Genomic DNA, 19,495 nt, shown 5'->3' on the forward strand with positions numbered 1-19,495 from the left:
ACACAATGTGGTTAATCCTTCCATGTCGAATGATGTAAACTGTCACTCTGAACGATATCCTCCCCTACCACCAAAGACTTACACAATCCATAATTAAAATAGAGAAACTATTTATTATTCTGTCACAATTTTATCGATAAACATTCATATATATTAAAGAGTTGCTTGGTGTGAAATATAAGATATAATAATTTTGAAATAAATTCAAGATTATATTATTCTATGTTTGGTTGGAGGTATTAAGTAATTTCTTAAATTATTTATTCCACCATTTATACCTTAATGATGAAATAAGTTATCAAATATAACTTATCTCGAAATAATTAATTTTGAAATAATTTGTTCCTAACCAAACGTATATATATATATATGAAGAATTAAAATAGTATAATCCCTCCATATTGACAACCATTTCGATCATGCCCTCCTTTTTTTCAAATCCAGCCCATCCCACATGCTCCGTTTTCCCCCTAAACTCAACCGACAATCTTGATTTTGGCCAGCTCTTTGCAACAAATGGAAGTAGTTGAACGTTCAACATCGTACACATCACGATAAGACATGGTCCATTGTCAAAACAAGAATCTAAAATCTCATTCTTGGAAAATTCGAAGTTGAAAAGTCCATGTCACCGCAAAACCTTGATAAAACTTTAGCTTCAATTGCAGTTCACCTTCTCTTTCTCTTCAAACAATGGCTACCCATTTTGCCCTTTTCGCTATTACCATGACTCTGCTGATCACCGTCGCCGTTGGTGAAATCCGATCCACCCAGATTAGATCCGATTCACGTTCTACAATCCCGTTTGATGAATTTGGGTACACCCATGTCGGCCGTCTGAACCTCACCGTCACCGACATCTCTTTCTCCGCCCAGAAAACCCCTCTTTCGCAATTAGGGTTCTTCCTCTGTACCCTAGACGCGTGGGTACGCGTCCTCGAACAACTCCAAGAAGGCGAAATTCAGTGTCCACTTGAATCCAATCTCATCAAAAAGGTCTTCACTTTCGACCAATTACAACCGTCGGCGCGTGAATTCATCACCTCCGTCATTTTTTCCGATGCCAATCAATTCACTCTTGCGTTCGCCAATTGTATGCCCAATTTGGAAGTTACCATGAATGTACACTCTGTTATGTACAATTACAACCCTAAAACTGGGCAGCTTGATTTTCTATCAGCAGGCAAATCTGCACTTCCGGTGATATACTTATTGTTTTTCGTAATCTATGTGTTGTTAGGGGCTGTTTGGATTTACACCCTTTACAGGAAAAGATTAACTGTTTATAAAGTTCATTTCTTTATGCTTGCGGTCTTGATATTAAAGGCATTGGATTTGTTATGTGAAGCTGAAGATAAATCGTATATTAAGAGAACAGGAACTGCTCATGGATGGGATGTTTTGTTTTATATATTTAGTTTCTTGAAGGGGATTACTCTATTTACCTTGATAGTTTTGATTGGAACTGGTTGGTCATTTGTGAAGCCTTATTTGCAAGATAAAGAAAAAAAGGTTTTGATGGTTGTCATTCCATTGCAAGTTGTGGCCAATGTTGCTCAAGTTGTGATTGATGAAACTGGCCCGTTTGGCGAGAGTTCGTATACGTGGAAGCAGGTTTTCCTGCTTGTAGATATTGTGTGTTGTTGTGCTGTGTTATTTCCTATTGTGTGGTCGATTAAGAACTTGCGTGAAGCAGCCAAGACTGATGGAAAAGCTGCTGTGAATTTGATGAAGCTGACATTGTTCAGGCAGTATTACATTATTGTGATATGTTACATATACTTCACGAGAGTTGTCGTTTATGGTTTGGAGACCATTACCTCCTATCGGTATCAGTGGACGGGTGTGGTGGCTGCTGAAGTGGCTACACTTGCCTTCTATGTCTTTACTGGGTATAACTTTAGACCTAAAGTGCATAACCCCTATTTTGCAATTGATGATGAAGAGGAAGAAGCTGCTTCAGAGGCACTCAAACTTGAAGAAGAATTTGAATTGTGATCACCATTGTAAGTAGGTAATTTTATACAGCCAAAGGAGAAAAATACACTATTTGACATGCTTTTTTACATTTAGGAACCATTTCCAGGTTGTCGTAAGTTTCCCTGTATAGTAGAATTATAAGGTCCGCCATATCTTACTTAATTCAACTGGGAAAATTGCTTTGCATAGCTTTCTTTCAAGTACCTTCCTTAATGCTTTGAAGAATTTTGTTTTTCATTTGGAAGCATGTATTACTTGTTGATTGTCAAATTCAAAAAGCTAGTGCCAAATTTCTTGTTTTCTGTTTTTCTACTGCTCTACTTTGAAACTAAAATTGGTCTGCAGTCTCTATTCATATGGTTAGCTAATTTTAGGATATGTAAGATATGTGGTTTGATTCATGAAAGTTGTGTTTTGCAGCTGGCTTCATGTATGAGCCAAAAGATGAATGGTTGCACAGATAAAGGTTGGTTGCCAGTAGCATGCAAGGCCTATGAACTTTAGTCTTGTAAATGCTTTCTGCGCGAGGCTGCAAGCTCTGCTTTTTAATTGGACATTATTCTTTTTCCCCCCTCACTGGTTTTGCTGATAAAATCATGAGACTTTAGGATATTCTTATGCTGAAATGAAGAGTTTATTGATAACATAAGAACATTTCATAGTCGAAGCTGAACAAAAAGTTACAGCTCCAGTAGCATTACTATACAACAAAGGTGAAGTAAAGGATGGAGGGTTATTTAGAATTTGAAGTTTGAACTACTACGTAGAGGAGAAAATTGATCCCTTGTCCTTTAGGTAAATAACTCCACATCCAACCAAGTATGTATGTATATATATATATATATATATATATATATATATATATATATATAAATACTTAATTTTACGGAGAGACCACAGATTTACGTGCTCCATTTTTAACCAGTAATGCCTCTGATTCTATTTATCTTTGGTTTAAGGCCACAAGATTCAAAAAATTCTTTATTTTTTTTAACTTTGTGTCAAGTTAAAATCAAATAAACAAATTGAAACAGAGTGATATAAATAATTGTTACTGATTATGTAAAAATAGTCCAGGTTTCTTCAAATATAAAACTATAAATCCATATTTAGTTTCAATAATTTGATCTTCTAGTCCATTTGTTGGGTGATTTCTTACTCTCTCGTTCACTAATGTGCTCATCTATTAAGTCCATGAATATAGAGATTTCTGCTTCACCTGCGTAGCTCAAATGATATTTATGAATTGTTAAGATTTGAGATAAGCAAATTATCTTCCACAAGTACTTGCAATGAACAATATGTGACATTTGATGGAGGTAGGCTTAGGTAAAATGGATTGGTGCATATGCGGGTCGAGATAGTAAATACCCCTTAAAATTAGTCGAAGCATATATAAGTGTCCGAATACAAGGTTTATAAAAGAAAGATTTGGGAAATGTTAAAGTTGGCTTTCTTCAATCTTGAGATATAGCCTCCCTCAATATATAGTTACTCTATCCATGTTTTTGTAACAATCTCAATCTTATGCCTCTTGACATGGGTTCATATTACTGCTTTCTAGACTTTCTTTGTTTATTGTTGTCGATTATATACCTACATAATCTATTGACTTGACGATAAAAATCCTCAAAAGTGAAATAGTGGCAACTGGTGAAATCGAGTGAGGGTTCGTGTGTCTTCCGTTCATCAATAGTTCTATACATATATTTGGCAAGTAAAACATAAATTTGTTAAGGTCATGCCTCTTGTAATGAGATATTTCACTTCTTAAATGAAAATGTACCGCTTAAAAGCTTAAATAAATCGGGAGAAAAAGGAAATGTACTTCTTATTTAATATTAAAATGCATATTAATGTTGAGATGGTCGAGTTGGTCTAAGGCGCCGGATTAAGATTCTGATCCCAAAGGGTGTGGGTTTAAATTCCACTCTCAACATTTGGGGACTTTAAAAAAAAACTTTTTTGGTAGAATATTTTGGTTCCTATCTCATTTTGAAAAAAAAAAAATGCAAAAAAGTTAATTCACCCAAACAAGCGGTCAGAATTAAAAATGGTTAGACTTGCATTAGTTTTTAATACATCAGAACAATATTAGCAAAAATACTTGTTTGACCATCATTTACAAATTTCACCTATATAGATCCCTAGTGCAGCCCTAAAACAAAAGGGATGCCGTGCGCTATATACAATATCTTGATCCACCAAGGCCGAGGGTGTTCAATACATAAGTAAAAAAATATAATTTTAAAAGTATTTATATACAATATGGAAGGTGAGGGTAAAGAGGCTACAAGAGCGGGGATGAAGATGACGTGTTGGAAAGTAGGAAAGACAAAAATGTCAGTTACAAAACCTGTTTTATCCTAATTTCATTAGGAAAGTTGTTTTCCTCGTTTTTTAAGAAACTTATTTTCCTAAAACAATAAAATGTTTTCTACACCTCAAACTTGATGTTATTTAATCCCAGGTAAGGAGGTGAGATAAATTAATCTCAAGACTATAATCTCGAGATAACTTGTCCAGGAACCAAACAACCCCTTAATGTTTAACTTTCCATATACTACTTAACTATTACTTATATAAATCAAGTATAGACATGTATTAGAAGTTGTGAAGTACATCTAAGTCTTTGCAGTGAAAATCAAAACAAGAAGAGATGCAACAATTTAACTGGAGAGTAACTTATGTGCATTATCTGGAGATCCCAACGTAATAGCAAATGGAGTATTGAAGAACCAAATGACATAGTAGAAAGGTAAGTGAATGAAAAGAGTCAAAACACATAAAGAGGATCGAATTTCGAGAAAGTTACTGATAAATATAACTGTAAATTAAGAACATCCATCTAGTATTGGTACCAAGGCATTGTCTATAGAAACATAATATACCAACTTAATAACATCTACTTACGCCCTCATAAACCAGCCCAACTCTATAAGCTTAATAAACCTGATAAGTAAACCGCGGATTAGAGATTCCCAGATGAGATTAAGTACGGAAAACTAAAAGACAAATACCAGAAAAGTACTCTAATACTATATGTAGGATATATTTAGATATGCTTATAAGCAAAAGGACCAACTGAAAAGCAATGCCAAAGTGATTTTTCAGAGCACTGCTTAGCGAGGAAAACGGGGCCGCACAGGAGTCTTGGATGGGCTTACCCTGCATAGGCCATAATATAAAAGATAAAATGAGAATCTCAGCAAATATGAGAGGAAGCTTTAGCGGAAGTTCTACTGAATCAAAAAGTAACCTTATGGGAAGTGATCCTAGGATTGCACCACTGCAGTTGAGTGCTGCAATTGCACTCTCTGCCTGAAACAGAAGAAAATTTAATATGAAACCATACATTAAGTGCGGCAATGGAAAGTTGTACCGAAATCAATTTAGGAGTCGCGATGATGCAAATAAAGAATAAGTAAAATGAAACAGTTCAAAATTTGCTATTCTGAAATCTAATGAGTAAGCTACAAAAGACTAAAGAAGTCTTAGGGAACTCAGGACTGTTGAGATCACAGAAATGCCACACCACGCACACTAGTAAAAATTGAAATTCTAACAAAAGGCACCATGTAGGTGTTGTCTGCCATGAAAATCAGCTGCAGAGTCAGAAAAATAGAAGACAAATGGAGTAATAGACAAGAAGAACAGGCACAAGTATGTCATTTCCAAACTTAGAAGAGTCATCCCATTATATATATATAAGACGCATCTCCAACTAATACAAGCAAAACGTAAACTGAAAGTGTGTCACTCAAGAAAATCAGCTTGTACTCTACAGTTAATGATCTCACTTTTGAAATAAACATTTCGGACAATTAACAGAAAACAGCTTCTAGAATTCATCAGATGAAAACCTCAAATGCAGACACAGAAGTCAGTGAAAGAAGAAATTTACAGAGGATTTTCATATATATCCCTACCGATTCTTAACCCCTTAGAAGGATAGGATCCGGTGGAAAAAGAAGAAACATACTAGTTGAAAGCAATTCATGAACTGAAAAAGTACAAATCAGCAAAATGCAGGTTAATGAGGGTACTTGCAATTGTTGGGATATATCAAGCGGAATCGAACTCGGCAAATTGCTGGTATTAAAGTACTCCCTACTCATCAAAGACTACGATGGTTTGGTTGGACATTAACATTATCTATTTTCTTGAACAAATATATAGCTCTTACATTTTTCTTATCAAAACAACAGCCCTGCATCTATGTAAATTGAGAGGTCCTAACTCAAGGCAAGAGCTTAAAAGTTGGTCACCGACAGAAGCAAAGTAAACAACAATTTTGCCAGACAATCTGAACATGTAGTGCAAGAGCAAAAGTTCTGGGGGACTGCTCAGGGGACATTCTGTTGCCACATTCTATAAATCTGATTCCTCACCAACAAGTCCACTTGAGTTGGTCAGGCATCAAAAACATCAAGATTGCAATTTTTCTTTGTCTCTGCTTTTCAAGATTCTAAGGCTGAATGAGCTACTTCAAGACTTAACATGTGTAGATAGCAACTGCACATGGTCAGATGCCTGTTCAACGAATCAAATAGACAGAGAAGCAAATTTTGTTTCTGCTGTCTTGAACCCCTTCAGCGAGGTCTTTTAATTTCTAATTTTGTTTCTACTGTTGGACTCCTTCCATAATGTAATCTACCTTGAACTATGTAAAACAAGCTCCTTCAAATTGCTTATACTACTGAGACCTTCCATTTCTTTATTTGCAAAGGAAGCAGTTTTTCTGTTCGTTCTTTCTACCCTTATAAGTCCAACAATTCCATTCATAGAAAATCAATTCAAAAAGTACTTACAAGATCCATAAGTCAACCTGAATCAACCATAATCCTTCATGTGCATGAAGCACAAAAGGTCAAAAAGTACATCAACAGAGGGTGAATTTTTCTCAGCCCAGTTAGTTTTGGTCAAGCATACTAATCTCTTTCATCTCCCACTTTTTCTACAGTGGAAATAGTCAATGTAGTCACAATAAAATGATAATTTTTTTTGATAATTAACGTAACCGTAAAGTTATCCTTCGAGTAAATTCTCTTGGGAAGGTGGACAAAAATCTATCAAACTGCACACCTCTCTCATTTCATCAGCTAGTTGAGGAACTAAAGGAATTATCCTACTAAGAGTAACTCAACTTGCACTATTGAGTACCTAAGGTAGGAAAACTAAACTGCAACTGGCTATCAATAGACCTACATTACCAGTTAACCTGCAGATGAAGGACCTTGCTAAACCAAAGGAAGGATTGACTATAGAGAAACTTGACCAGAGAACACTGTAAATCTCAGATAGCTAACAAAATTGGGGTTGGTTAGTGGTGGCAAAGAACGACAGCAGTATATACTTATACTGGGATAGCAGGAGTAAAGGGAGAAAAATTTAAGCCAAAATTCAGTGTATGTGAATTTATTTCAGAATTCATAGGGGTGGCCCATGCCAGCAACCTTTTGAGTTAGTGCAATACAGTGTTGTGAAAGGTGATCGCCTCATCGCCAATAGCGAGAGGTGAGGTGACCCTTCATCGCCTATTAGCTTTGTGGCGAGGCGATCTTGAAAAGGCGACGCCATGGCGACAATGGCAAAGGCGAGAGGTGACAAAGGCAAGAAAGGCATTGTCTTTTGTATTTTCTTAAAAAGGCGACCAATTTAGGTTTTAAAAGTTAAAAGGTAATTTTAGGGTTTTCTTTCCAAATTTGCACAGTTGCACTCTTAGACTGCGACTGAGACTCCAATCAGGTACTTTCCTCGGCTTACGGAAAGAAAATCCAGGATGACGTCGAAACAAAGAGAGAGGAGCAAAAAGCCACTTGACTGACTCGACTAGACTTCTCCGGCGACCAGCCAAACTTTTCCGGCGACTCCAAAGTCCAACCAATATGTATATTTTCTTGTCTTCTTCTAATTTCTTCTTCTTTTCTTCTTAAGATTTCTTCTTCCTCTGTTTCTTTTTCCTTCGTTTCTTAAAAGGCGACCAATTTAGGGTTTTAAAAGTTAAAAGGTAATTTTAGGGGTTTCTTTCCAAATTTGCACAGTTGCACTCTTAGACTGCGACTGAGACTCCAATCAGGTACTTTCCTCGGCTTACGGAAAGAAAATCCAGGATGACGTCGAAACAAAGAGAGAGGAGCAGAAAGCCACTTGACTGACTCGACTAGACTTCTCCGGCGACCAGCCAGACTTTTCCGGCGACTCCAAAGTCAAACCAATATGTATATCTTCTTGTCTTCTTCTAATTTCTTCTTCTTTTCTTCTTAAGATTTCTTCTTCCTCTGTTTCTTTTTCCTTCGTTTCTTAAAAGGCGACCAATTTAGGGTTTTAAAAGTTAAAAGGTAATTTTAGGGTTTTCTTTCCAAATTTGCACAGTTGCACTTTTAGACTGCGACTGAGACTCCAACCAGGTACTTTCCCCGGCTTACGGAAAGAAAATCCAAGATGACGTCGAAACAAAGAGAGAGGAGCAGAAAGCCACTTGACTGACTCGACTAGACTTCTACGGCGACCGGCCAGACTTTTCCGGCGACTCCAAAGTCCAACCAATATGTATATCTTCTTTTCTTCTTCTAATTTCTTCTTCTTTTCTTCTTAAGATTTCTTCTTCCTCTGTTTCTTTTTCCTTCTTTTTCTTCTTCTTCAGAGTTACTTCTACCTCTGTGTTTTTTCTCACTGTTTTGACTTTTGTTCTATTTTTTTCTCATTTAAGTTCTATTTTCAGTTTTTGAATTGAAATTCATGATAATATGTTATTGCTATTGAGATTTTGATTATTTATATATGCAATTAAATAGTTTAAGCTTTTTGGTATTAATTGGCGCCACACTTCAAAAAGGTGAGCGCCTTGCCGCTCGCCTTGCCTTGTGGCGAGGCAGATCCTTGTCGGATTTCGCCGTCCAAAACACTGGTGCAATATATCTAAATAGGGACTGGAGTTGGTGTTTCTACACTCTTTTGACTGCAGAAGAATCACATGACATCAGAATCATGTTCAAACAGAGGCACAGAGCGTGAAAAAAATGTTGTAAAGGAGAAACTTCTTCTGGGACTCTGCCAATCTGGTTAGTTCTAAGATCATCACATTTGAATATGAGGCTTGGATGAAAGATTTCAGAATTTTCAACAAGGCACTACTACGGAAGTGACTATGAAGATTTGGGATTGAAGAGTAGACATTATGAAGGGAGGTGATAGCAAGAAATACAGAATCGTGGAAGGGAAATGGAGGCTAGAATGTAAAATTTCCTTATAGATACGTCTTTTCAGCAAAGGGCTAAGAAGATTTTAGCAGCTTTGTTACCTCTAAGGTAGGAAATGAAAGAAGAGTCTTTTGGGATCAACAGTGGTATGGAGAGAGAACGTTGAGGACGACCATCCAGGTGGTGCGAAAAAAGAGATGATGGCAACAAATCCAGGTGGTACAAGAGGATTGAATTCATTGGGACTTGAGATTTAAAAAGAAATTTAAAAAATTGGGCAGTGGATGAAATCCAAAGATTGATGGGAATGGTCTACACTCAGAATAGCACGCACTGGTCAGGACTTGTGAAGGTGGGGGCAAGAAGTGATGGTGCATTTTCATGGAAGTCGTTGGTCGAAAAATGTTGGGCTCAATTAAAGATGTGGTCATACTAGGCTGCTAGAAGAAGGAAGAGAAGATGCAGGGCAGGGCAGGGGAGGGGATGTTGCCCCGCTAGCCATCACGTGGGTCATCTGAAAAGAAGGAAATAGGAGAGCTTTAGTGGGGTTAGAAAATTATTTTATACATTTGAGGAATAGCCTCTTATTAGTTATCTTTTGGTGCACCTATGAAGTTCTTGTGGCTATCTGTGCAGAAGATTGTAGATATCCATAATACTGTGTAGGTTCTCTACTCTTGGGTATACATCTTGTTACAGGAGCTATTTCTTAATAAAACTATTTACCCTCTCGAAACCGCAAGGGCAAAGTAAATGAGATAACACACTTTGAGCAGATAAAATGCTAAAAGACAAGCATCTGCAAATAACATGATCTGACATTGATAGCAACTATTGAAGGTTACAGAAGCTTTGATGATTAGTAAGAAGAGGAGGTCCACAACACAAATTAGTATAAACGGTAATGAAAAGTCAGAAGCTCATGGAAATTACCATGACAAACTCAACAAAAGCTATACGAGTCGAATGATGATAGTCACCAAGCAACCTCAAGCGATAAACCTATGTTAGAGAAGAAAATCCATAACATAGAGTTAGGATTTTAAGAAGGAACAGCACGTCAGACTTGTTAGATGAGCAGCAACAAACCTCTCCACAAAAGGACTCAAAGAACAGCTTGACATCTGCTTGAGTAACCTGCTTCATACAAACATACAAGTCATAAATATTTTTCTTCATTGATGTCCATCAACAAAGTGAAATTATAAACCCAAAGTTACCTTCTTATCAATATTTGTACAGTATACAGTTCTAGCACACATCTCTCTTTCATCTTCAGACTAATATCAGTGCAAAAGGTGAAAAATTTAGTATTAGCAGCACTAAGTATGCATTTGCCACTCCTAGGACATTATTACAAAAGGTAAACTACATGTAGCCACAATTGCTCACCCTTGGAAGAAAAGTTGGATTAACTGGTGCAATCGCAGTTTTAGAAGGAAGCACTCTCACGGGATAAAACCCAAGCATAGTTCCTGCAAGACTCAAAGCACTCCTTGCACCTTCTGCATAATATATTGGGGGAAATGTGATGTTAGAGAACAAGCGCCCTAACGGTCTAGCCAGAATATATAAACAAATAATCATGTGTCAACCTACCTTCATCTGTAAACTCAATAAAGGCAAATCGAAGTACAGAATTGGTGTCACCACAGATACGACAGTCGACAACCTTCAGCACATCAATGTTAGTCAGATATGTAAACAAAACATTTCCTCAACATAATTGAAAGGCAAGACAATAACCACGAATGAGTACAGAAGCTTGACATAATGGATAGACATCCACCTGTCCACAGCCAAGAAAAAGTGCTGCGAGCTGCTCTTCAGTCACCTACACAAAAGAAGAAACAGAATTACTAAAATAAAAAAGAGATAGGGGCAGTAACCCAGTCAACAACAACACTGGACCTCTCTTTTTTACCTGATGATCAATGTCGGATACATAAACCGTCCTCCTTATAACATCTTCCCTTTGGGCCATGCCTGTTCGGGTATTCATCCTTCTCCTTCCATAACCATAGCCATTCTTCTTCTGCACGCACAATTTAAACTCCACCAATCAGCTCAAACTCACCGGCATAGATATATTACCAAAGGAAACAAAACGGACAAGATTTCTTTTTCCGAAATAAATGGCAGAGAAAGAGATAAGAGAAATTCAACACCCTTCACTTTAACACTACAATGACTACAGCCCTCCTATTACTTTTATGCAAAACAACAATTGGACAATATGAAATGTCCTCCGGGTGATCATCTTACTTCTATATAAACTAAGATAATTCTGAAAAGTAACAACGTTAAAACTGGAGAACCAAACATATATATATTCCACCGCAAACAAACAAGCAAATGTAAATTGTCAACTTCTGCGTTAGACCAAACAGAAACATGATAATTCAGAAAGGAAACAATGACTAACTGACATCCTTCATTTTGAAATCCCATAAACTCCTGGGATATTTATGAAGAGATCAAGACATCAAATATTGCCTTTGTCAAAGCCGCAACCCGACGTTCCTAGACATCAAATACATGACAAGTAGGTTCAAATCATCCTACATTCGCAAAATACACTAGTAACAGCCGCAACCCGATGTTCCTAGACATCAAATACATGACAAGTAGGTTCAAATCATCCTACATTCGCAAAATACACTAGTAACAGCCCTTGAATCACGGAGAAAATTTCATCAATAAATTCTCTATTTTATCAACAAAAAAAAGTCCATACCCTTCTGTTGGAATTTCCATTGGCCTCAGTCTGCATTAGAAAATTGTTAGCATCAAAGCCAAAATGCACTGTGCCAGGTGGAAATGGCAGTCGCATGTTGTTGTTAGCCATTGACGGAGGCACAAACTCTTCAGCCATGGGATTCAATTTGGAAAGCATTTCCTCCAAATCTCTCATCTCCTTCTTAAACCCTTCATCACCACCCTCACCATCAACCGACCCTCCATTCCTTGAATCAACACCGTTCATTTTCGGATGCTCATGTTGACTACTGTGATTACCCAACACTCCATTACCGTTGACGCTGTGCTGTTCTTGCTGAATTTCATTACCTTTCTGGGGTTCTTGCTGCTGCTGCTGCTGCTGATTAACAGACATAATTTCGAAATTCTGATCGCTAGATACCTTCGACTTCTGCACACTGTTGTTCTGTTTCGTTTTCACTGACTGATGATCGAGGCCAACATCTTTCTGTACAATTCTTCCGGGATTCGATGAGCCAACAACGTTAATAGCAGCATTCTCAACCACAGCCATGATTATTCAAGAACTCTATATATATGACAGTGCCAAAATAAAAAAACGCTCCTTTTTTTCCTTCTTCTTGTACCCTCTTTTTCCTTATACGAGTTTCTGTCAAAACCCACCAAGAAAAATAAATAAAGATGACTCTTTTTTTTTTCAAGAAGATCAAATTGGGTTTTCGAATTAATTACTAAATCGGGAAATAAATACAGAGGAAATCGTTGGAGTGTTATTTTTAGTGATTCTGCAGAGAGAGAAGATATGAAATAGTACTAACTCCACTAGTTTATAGCAGGACAGAGAGAGGGAAAATGTGGGTTGTTCGGATCGTTCGTTTTGGACTCTATATCCCCAAAAGAAATTGATAAACAGTGAAGAACCTACTTCCCAAATCCAATATGTTTAATGGGTTTAGGATGGACACCGAAATGACGTTCATTCTCCCATTTACAAATTATCTACTCTCACTCATGTTATCCATCCTAGTCTCCTAGTTGATTAGAATTATTTAAACGTGATATTAAAATTTTATTATAATAATATCGTTTGTTCAGATATTTTTTAACTGTCATAATATAATATAATATAATATAATATAATAGACTCTTGTTTAGTGCATCGGACTGTCCTTTTTAATGTAATATAATAAAACTTTTTTTTATATAATAAGTTATTTATCTACATATTTTTTAACTGTAAAAATTAGTATAAAAAAATATATAATATAACATAATACGAAAATACCATCTTTTATTGTTTTTTTTGCAACTTATCAATCACTTTGATTATAAATTCGTGTGTTTTACTATTTATTTATTTATTTTAATTAGAATATGGATCGGAATACGAAATTGGCACAAATATATTTCTTTTATTCGTTGGGTTAATGTGTTTTTGTCATGGTATCGATCTACTGCTCCAAATGTAGATACTCCTAGTAATCTAAGAAATATAGTTGTGTTAATGTTTGGTTTAAATGTAGAGAAAATCTTTTAATAAATGCTAAGCAATAAATATAAATGGCTCCACTTAAATCCTCTCCCTAATACCATTGAAAATTGTGGCATAGAGAGAGCGCTTTAGCGCTAAAATGAGAATTTCCAAAGTAAATATAAATTAATCAACTCATAAATTAAATACCAGACACCAATTAAGAAAGCAGAAAAATAAATTCACTATCTAATGCCAATTCTTATTGAAATACAAGATCGGTCAAAGAAAGTATATTATATATAGCAGAGTGTAAGGACTTTTTTTATTTTAGCATCAAAATCATATAAAGTCAAAGCGAAAAATAATATAATAGTCAAAGGAAACGTGCATTAAATTGTGAATTCCGATATTTTTAATTTTTTTAAAATAGGATCAAATTTTGTGATTTTTCTAGTTTTTAAAATTGCGAATATATTTAGAAAAAAATAATCAAATTTTAAATATTCTTCACAAAAAATATGATCATAAACAACTCAAATTTTAAGAATTACAAAAAAATAAATAAATTTAATTTTCATGATCAGACACCCACTTAATTGCACTATACATATATTTGTTATGGAAACATTAATTATATTATCTATTTTAAGAAGCCTAAAAAGAAAAAGTTTGGATTTGGTGTCCCTTTACTTTTTTTCCATCTATAGTTTTATTCACACAGGGCTATCACTGTTAGAGTGATTAACATATTGAAGCACTAATCATGTGTGAGCAAAAACTTTTTAAAACATAAATTAAAAGTATTTAATAAAAAACATTATAAATTAATCAATTAAAATTTAAATATTTAAATAAAATTTATTGATAAATTTAATAATTTATCGATATATTTTATTCAGCTTAAAACCAGAATTCGGTGATAGTAGTATTTTTAGATTAGTCACGTGCAATAATGTACGTGGTCACATCACATAGGCATGTGCCATGGCGTTTTGGGGGTGCTAAAGCCAGCCTTATCCTGCACTGCACACACAGCTAACGTTTTTTCTTTTTGTTTGTTTTCATTTTCACTCGATGTTCGGAGTTCATGGAGTTTAGATTAAATTTGAATCACGCATTATATGGCATATTGGAGTTGTTACTTTCAACAGAATTTTTTTTTCATACTCAAGATTCGAATCTGAAACTCCTGATTAAGAATGAAGCAGTCTCACCACTAGTGGTGGAGGCAAAATTTTTATTGAGGAGTTCATAAAATAAGTAAGCACGCTAATAGTATCCACAAATAAACGAGCCGGATCAGGTCATATATGAACGAGTCGAATCAAATATAAGCAACTAGATAAAATTTAATTTTATCTCAACACTAACAATAAAATAACGAAAGTGTGTGTTGACATAATATTAAAATCAATATGAGAAAATGTATTTTTTTTAATTATAATTATGGTTCTGTTTTCGTCATTGTTGTATATATAAATTATTCAATTTTTGAAACTAAATAAGGAACACAAAAGATTATATTATCCAAAAATATATATTAAAATATGATAAATAATTAAATAAAAGTTTAATAATGAGGATATTCTTAATTCTTGATTTGTACATTAAAGACACATTTTTTCTTAAGTTGTGATCCAATCCGTAGTAAAAGGATATGAGAATACTTCCAAAATTCAATCCTATTTATTTAATCTTACTTATAATCATATTATTCCTTAATCAGATATAAATTAAATGTTTGACTTAAAATGAGTATGAGAGAATGTTTTTTTAAAAAATTTAATTAAGAAAACTCAAAAAAGTTATAACTTTTACTTAATTTTATAAAAATAGGAAAAAAATTATTGTAAAGTATAATTCATTTTATGTTGTGCTCTAAAATATTTATGAGTATTTTTTTAAAATAATTAAACGCATATAATATAATTTAATATTACAATATTGGGATAGGATGTTTCATTTATTAAGAAAATAAAAACGAAAATCAGCTAAAACTAAAATATGGAAAAAAATGTTGTAGACAAGATTCGAACCCGCAAAGTCACCCACTCTAACATCACGAATTGATAAACCCTTTTACCACTGGACCAAGCCTTTGGCTTCTACTTGGGAGTTCATCATTAATTATATAAATATAAACCATCAAATTAATTTTCCAACCAAGGCAGTTTGGATGAAACCCCTAGGCTCCATCTAGCTCCGTCCCTGCCCAACACTACACCACAACTCATATTAGTTGGCTAACATTTTTTTGATAAGGCCATCTCACACTTTCACATTTTCAATACACTAAAAATTAAAAGTAGAAAAAAAACCTTATATATACTATATAATTTTTATTGAATGAGTTCGGGTGAACACCCTTGACCCCTCCCTACATTCAGCATTGATTGAATTTAATCTTTTACACTATTAAATTGATATTATATTCTACAGTAAACCAAAAGTAAGCCTCTATCATAGGTCTAATTAACAAAAGATTGGAGGTAATTTATTACTTACTATTAAATCAAAATATATTAGTAGTGTAATTCTTTTTACACAATATTAAATTTATTGATTCTCACTCTCTTTAACTCGAAAATATAAATGAATATATGATGATAATACTCTAGTCACAACAAACAATGGATGTTTAGAGCATTGTTCGGCATTCTGGTCAGGAGGTCAAAAATATTTAGTTTAATTTTTTTTTATAAAAGAACATTTTTTTAGGAAAATCGTGTTTAGCCAATCAGTAAAACTGTTTTTAAATAAAAGTAAAAATAGTTTTCAAATTTCTGCTTCTTAAAAAAACAGAAGCAAAAAATTATTTTTTTCAAAACCAAAATATCTCTATCATATATACATATTTATCAATATATCCTTGTGTTTATTTATTTATTGGTGAATTTTTGTATATAGTTATTTCATTTGTGTTAAAATTTATTTTGTTTATTATTTTTAAACCATCATATTAATATTATATCAATATTTAATTTACTTTTTTATTTATTTATGTATAAAATTGATTGAAAATTTGAATATGTATATTTTAATTTACAATAACAACATACTCAGTAAAATTTCACTCAGTGGAGTCTGATACATTTAACATTTTAATTTAATAAAATAAAATTTTACGTAATTATTTATCTCTATAAAATAATCTTAATATTAAAAATGCATTGATACTTGTCCTTTCCGTAATTTGACTTTAAAAAAGATTTGTCAAACACAATATGCTTATCAAAAGTACTTTTCAAATGAATATCACAACACAAATTACTTTTTTTCAAAAACGCTTTTCTAAAAAATAATAATATTTTTTTAAAAGTACTTCTACAAATAAGCAGTTTTTAGCAATAATACCAAACATACTCTTAATCAACTTTTAGAGGTAAAATTATAGAATCACCTTTTTTATAATTATTTGATATAAAAATTGTAATTTAATTAATTCAGATTTATATCACATATGATTCATTAAAAAGACATATTTTCTCTACTAGAGACATTTCTATTTTAAATCCTGAACCACAAATCAATGATTAGTTTGGGGGGGAGGGGGGGAGGAGTGCATACGTACACAACTAAAATGATATGTGAAATTTTATATTACTGAAGTCGAACTAATTTAATTACTTTGTGATATTTTAAATAGGAAATTCATATTTTTAATAATTTATGTATAAAATTCAAAAAATTAAAATAATTTAAATATATTTTTGATTGAGAAATTTTATGTGTGTTTCTGATTCTTAACTCAAAAAGAATGCAAATTGTTAGAATTTATTGCTTATTATTAATATTAGCGTGGTGATTGACCAATTTTCCCTAATTAATTTCGTAATTGAGAATAAAATATCAAGTGGGGGAACTCACATGATACACGCCAACTCGCCAAGTAGAAGTAGTGCTCACCTATTTATTTACCCATAGTTTTCTTTTTCAAGTTTTTAGGCAAAACAATATTAACCATTATGTCAGATCAATAATTATTAATGCAATAAAATAAAAGTAAGCTGAAAACAACACAGAAGAAAGGGAAAAACGTGGGCCTTCGGCTATTTTAATTAACATTGCACCAAAACCGCCCCTTCACCACAAGTGATGTTTCGATACACATTTAAATTAATCTAAACTCAAAACAAATATTAAATACTAAGTGGAAATCAAAACAAATGTTACACAAAATACAAATAAACGGATAAAATTTTAGGCGGAAAATTTAACGATTTAGTGTGTGTTCACATGAAAAAAATATTTTTCAATTTTTCATTCGACTGATTAAATGTTTTGATAAATATATTTTTTTTTTAAGAATTCTTAAAAATTAAAAAAATGACTTCCTAAAATAAGTTCCACAGATGCTTCCCCATCAACACACCTGATTTTCACTCCATCACCCACCCTTCACTCTCACCTCTTATAATATTTGCTTAGACAATAATATTATATATAAAAATTTTAAAATAAAAAAATCTATTTATTATTTTTTTTAAAAATAACTCTATTAAAAATGTCATTTATGAAAATTATTTTTCTGCATGCCGAACAAAACTTTGCACTTGCATCGAAATCATTGCAATTGATGATATATAATCATATATTATACTTATATTTGTTCCTGTCTTATGAAGGAAAAAGTAAATACTAAATAAATAATAATCATGACTTAATTAAAACACAAGCAAGATTGGGGATATATTAGTACGACTTATAATAAGAGGCTACAAGTGTTGGTTTTAATTGATAGGTTGAATGGGAAATAGAGAAAAAAGAATTGAGGAAAAATGAGTTGTTCTCTCTTGCTTTATGAAATAAGCATTTGTCCACATAGGTGGTGGAAAGAAAAGGTCTCCTACTTAAAAGTAGAAGCACTCCTTCATGTTGATAAAGGGTCAAGAAAAGGGTCTCCCCTCGCATCGTCGTCGTCGCTCGGCTTCGGCTTCGTATTTGGTCAAATGATTTGATTGACAATCTTTTTGGACCAAATTTTCTTTAATTGTAATTAATTAATTGAAAATCCTGATTCGTGACCCGATCCGTTTCTTTCTTTTCCGGATTAATTTAAAACACTTCCTTCCGAAAGGTTGTAACATTTTCTGAAAAGTTGCAAATCTTTCCCAACAGACAGAATTAATTTTTCGAAAGGTTGCAACTTTTTCTGAAAAGTTGCAAACAGGCTATATATTTCTGTTGATCCTCAAAATTGTTCCTTACGAAAATTTTTTGACAATCATCTTCTTCTTCTTTTCTGCACTTCTTAAAAAAAACCGTGTGATATACTGCCGTCAAGTGGTTCGCAGTCACCTTAATTTGTTGTACCGCTATTTTTGGTGAGTAAATCGTTCTATTTTGGGTGGAAAGATTCTAAAAATCTCGGGTACGTTGAGGGATAATTTCCTTAAGGATACACTGTGCATTCAGTGGGCTCGATTTTTGTTCTTACATAATTTTTTAGATACTGTTTTTATTTTCAGTTTCTGTTCAGTTTCTATCTTTTATTTTCAGAAATTATTGTTACTGTTTCAACGTTTTACAATACATATTACTAACAATTTTAAGGAAATTATGATTATTTTTTTTCTTTCATATTAAACTGTATTCTGTTTTGGAGACTAAAAATTGTGTGATTTTCAACTCCGTATGAAATGAATATTCTGACTTGAAGAGTATAAAAACTTTGTTGGAATATTAAAGTTCATACTTGTACAATGATTTGAAGAATATAAGAACTTCATCGTTGTTGTTGTAAAAAGTTTGATATTCTGAAGTATTAAGACAGTTTATCTATTTTGACAGTGAAAAGAAATGGCAAGTGAAACTGCTACTACTTCTGCAACTGTTGCTGCAACAAGCTGCACTGATGTGCCACCGGCAGAAAAACCAGGGAAATTTTCTGGAGCCAACTTCAAAGGATGGCAGCAAATGGTATTCTTTTGGCTTACCACTCTTGGTATGCAGAAATTCACCAATGAAGATCCTTCTGTGCCTGTTGCTGATATGCCGGCCAATGAAAAATTTATGATTTCTGAAACATGGACACAAGAGGATTTTTTATGCAAGGGCTACATCCTAAGTACTTTGGATGATGATTTGTACAATGTTTACAGTGCTATGAAAATTTCTA

At 33.6% G+C, this 19,495-nt stretch overlaps 2 protein-coding genes across 3 annotated transcripts; one reads left to right on the plus strand and one right to left on the minus strand.

Moving 5' to 3' along the window:
- Positions 1-405: 405 nt before the first annotated feature.
- Positions 406-2,819, plus strand: LOC129901030 (protein CANDIDATE G-PROTEIN COUPLED RECEPTOR 7-like). 2 transcript variants are annotated; one of them, XM_055976136.1, is made up of 2 exons: positions 406-2,014; positions 2,401-2,819. In XM_055976136.1, the coding sequence occupies exon 1, from the start codon at positions 694-696 to the stop codon at positions 1,996-1,998; it is 1,305 nt and encodes a 434-aa protein (XP_055832111.1). In that variant the 5' UTR covers positions 406-693; the 3' UTR covers positions 1,999-2,014; positions 2,401-2,819. The 2 variants fall into 2 exon arrangements, with proteins under 2 accessions (XP_055832111.1, XP_055832112.1); XM_055976137.1 differs by having other exon boundaries at positions 406-2,006.
- A 1,961-nt stretch (positions 2,820-4,780) lies between these two features.
- Positions 4,781-12,887, minus strand: LOC129899650 (polyadenylate-binding protein-interacting protein 12-like). Its single transcript, XM_055974663.1, has 10 exons — positions 11,920-12,887; positions 11,107-11,217; positions 10,972-11,016; positions 10,782-10,854; positions 10,575-10,687; positions 10,403-10,462; positions 10,272-10,319; positions 10,116-10,184; positions 5,240-5,301; positions 4,781-5,148 (listed from the first exon to the last, which is right to left on the minus strand). The coding sequence occupies exons 1-10, from the start codon at positions 12,454-12,456 to the stop codon at positions 5,103-5,105; spliced, it is 1,164 nt and encodes a 387-aa protein (XP_055830638.1). The 5' UTR covers positions 12,457-12,887; the 3' UTR covers positions 4,781-5,102.
- Positions 12,888-19,495: the final 6,608 nt, after the last annotated feature.

This window comes from Solanum dulcamara, chromosome 8 (assembly GCF_947179165.1).
Source record: "Solanum dulcamara chromosome 8, daSolDulc1.2, whole genome shotgun sequence".
Classification (NCBI taxonomy): Eukaryota; Viridiplantae; Streptophyta; class Magnoliopsida; order Solanales; family Solanaceae; genus Solanum; species Solanum dulcamara.

Coding starts and splice junctions, on each gene's coding strand:
- LOC129899650 (XM_055974663.1), bottom strand. CDS start 12,456: ATGGCTGTGGTTGAGAATGCTGCTATTAACGTTGTTGGCTCATCGAAT. Junction 10,320..10,402: donor GTACAAATATTGATAAGAAG/GTAACTTTGGGT, acceptor TGTATGAAGCAG/GTTACTCAAGCAGATGTCAA. Junction 5,149..5,239: donor CTAGGATCACTTCCCATAAG/GTTACTTTTTGA, acceptor TGGCCTATGCAG/GGTAAGCCCATCCAAGACTC.
- LOC129901030 (XM_055976136.1), top strand. CDS start 694: ATGGCTACCCATTTTGCCCTTTTCGCTATTACCATGACTCTGCTGATC.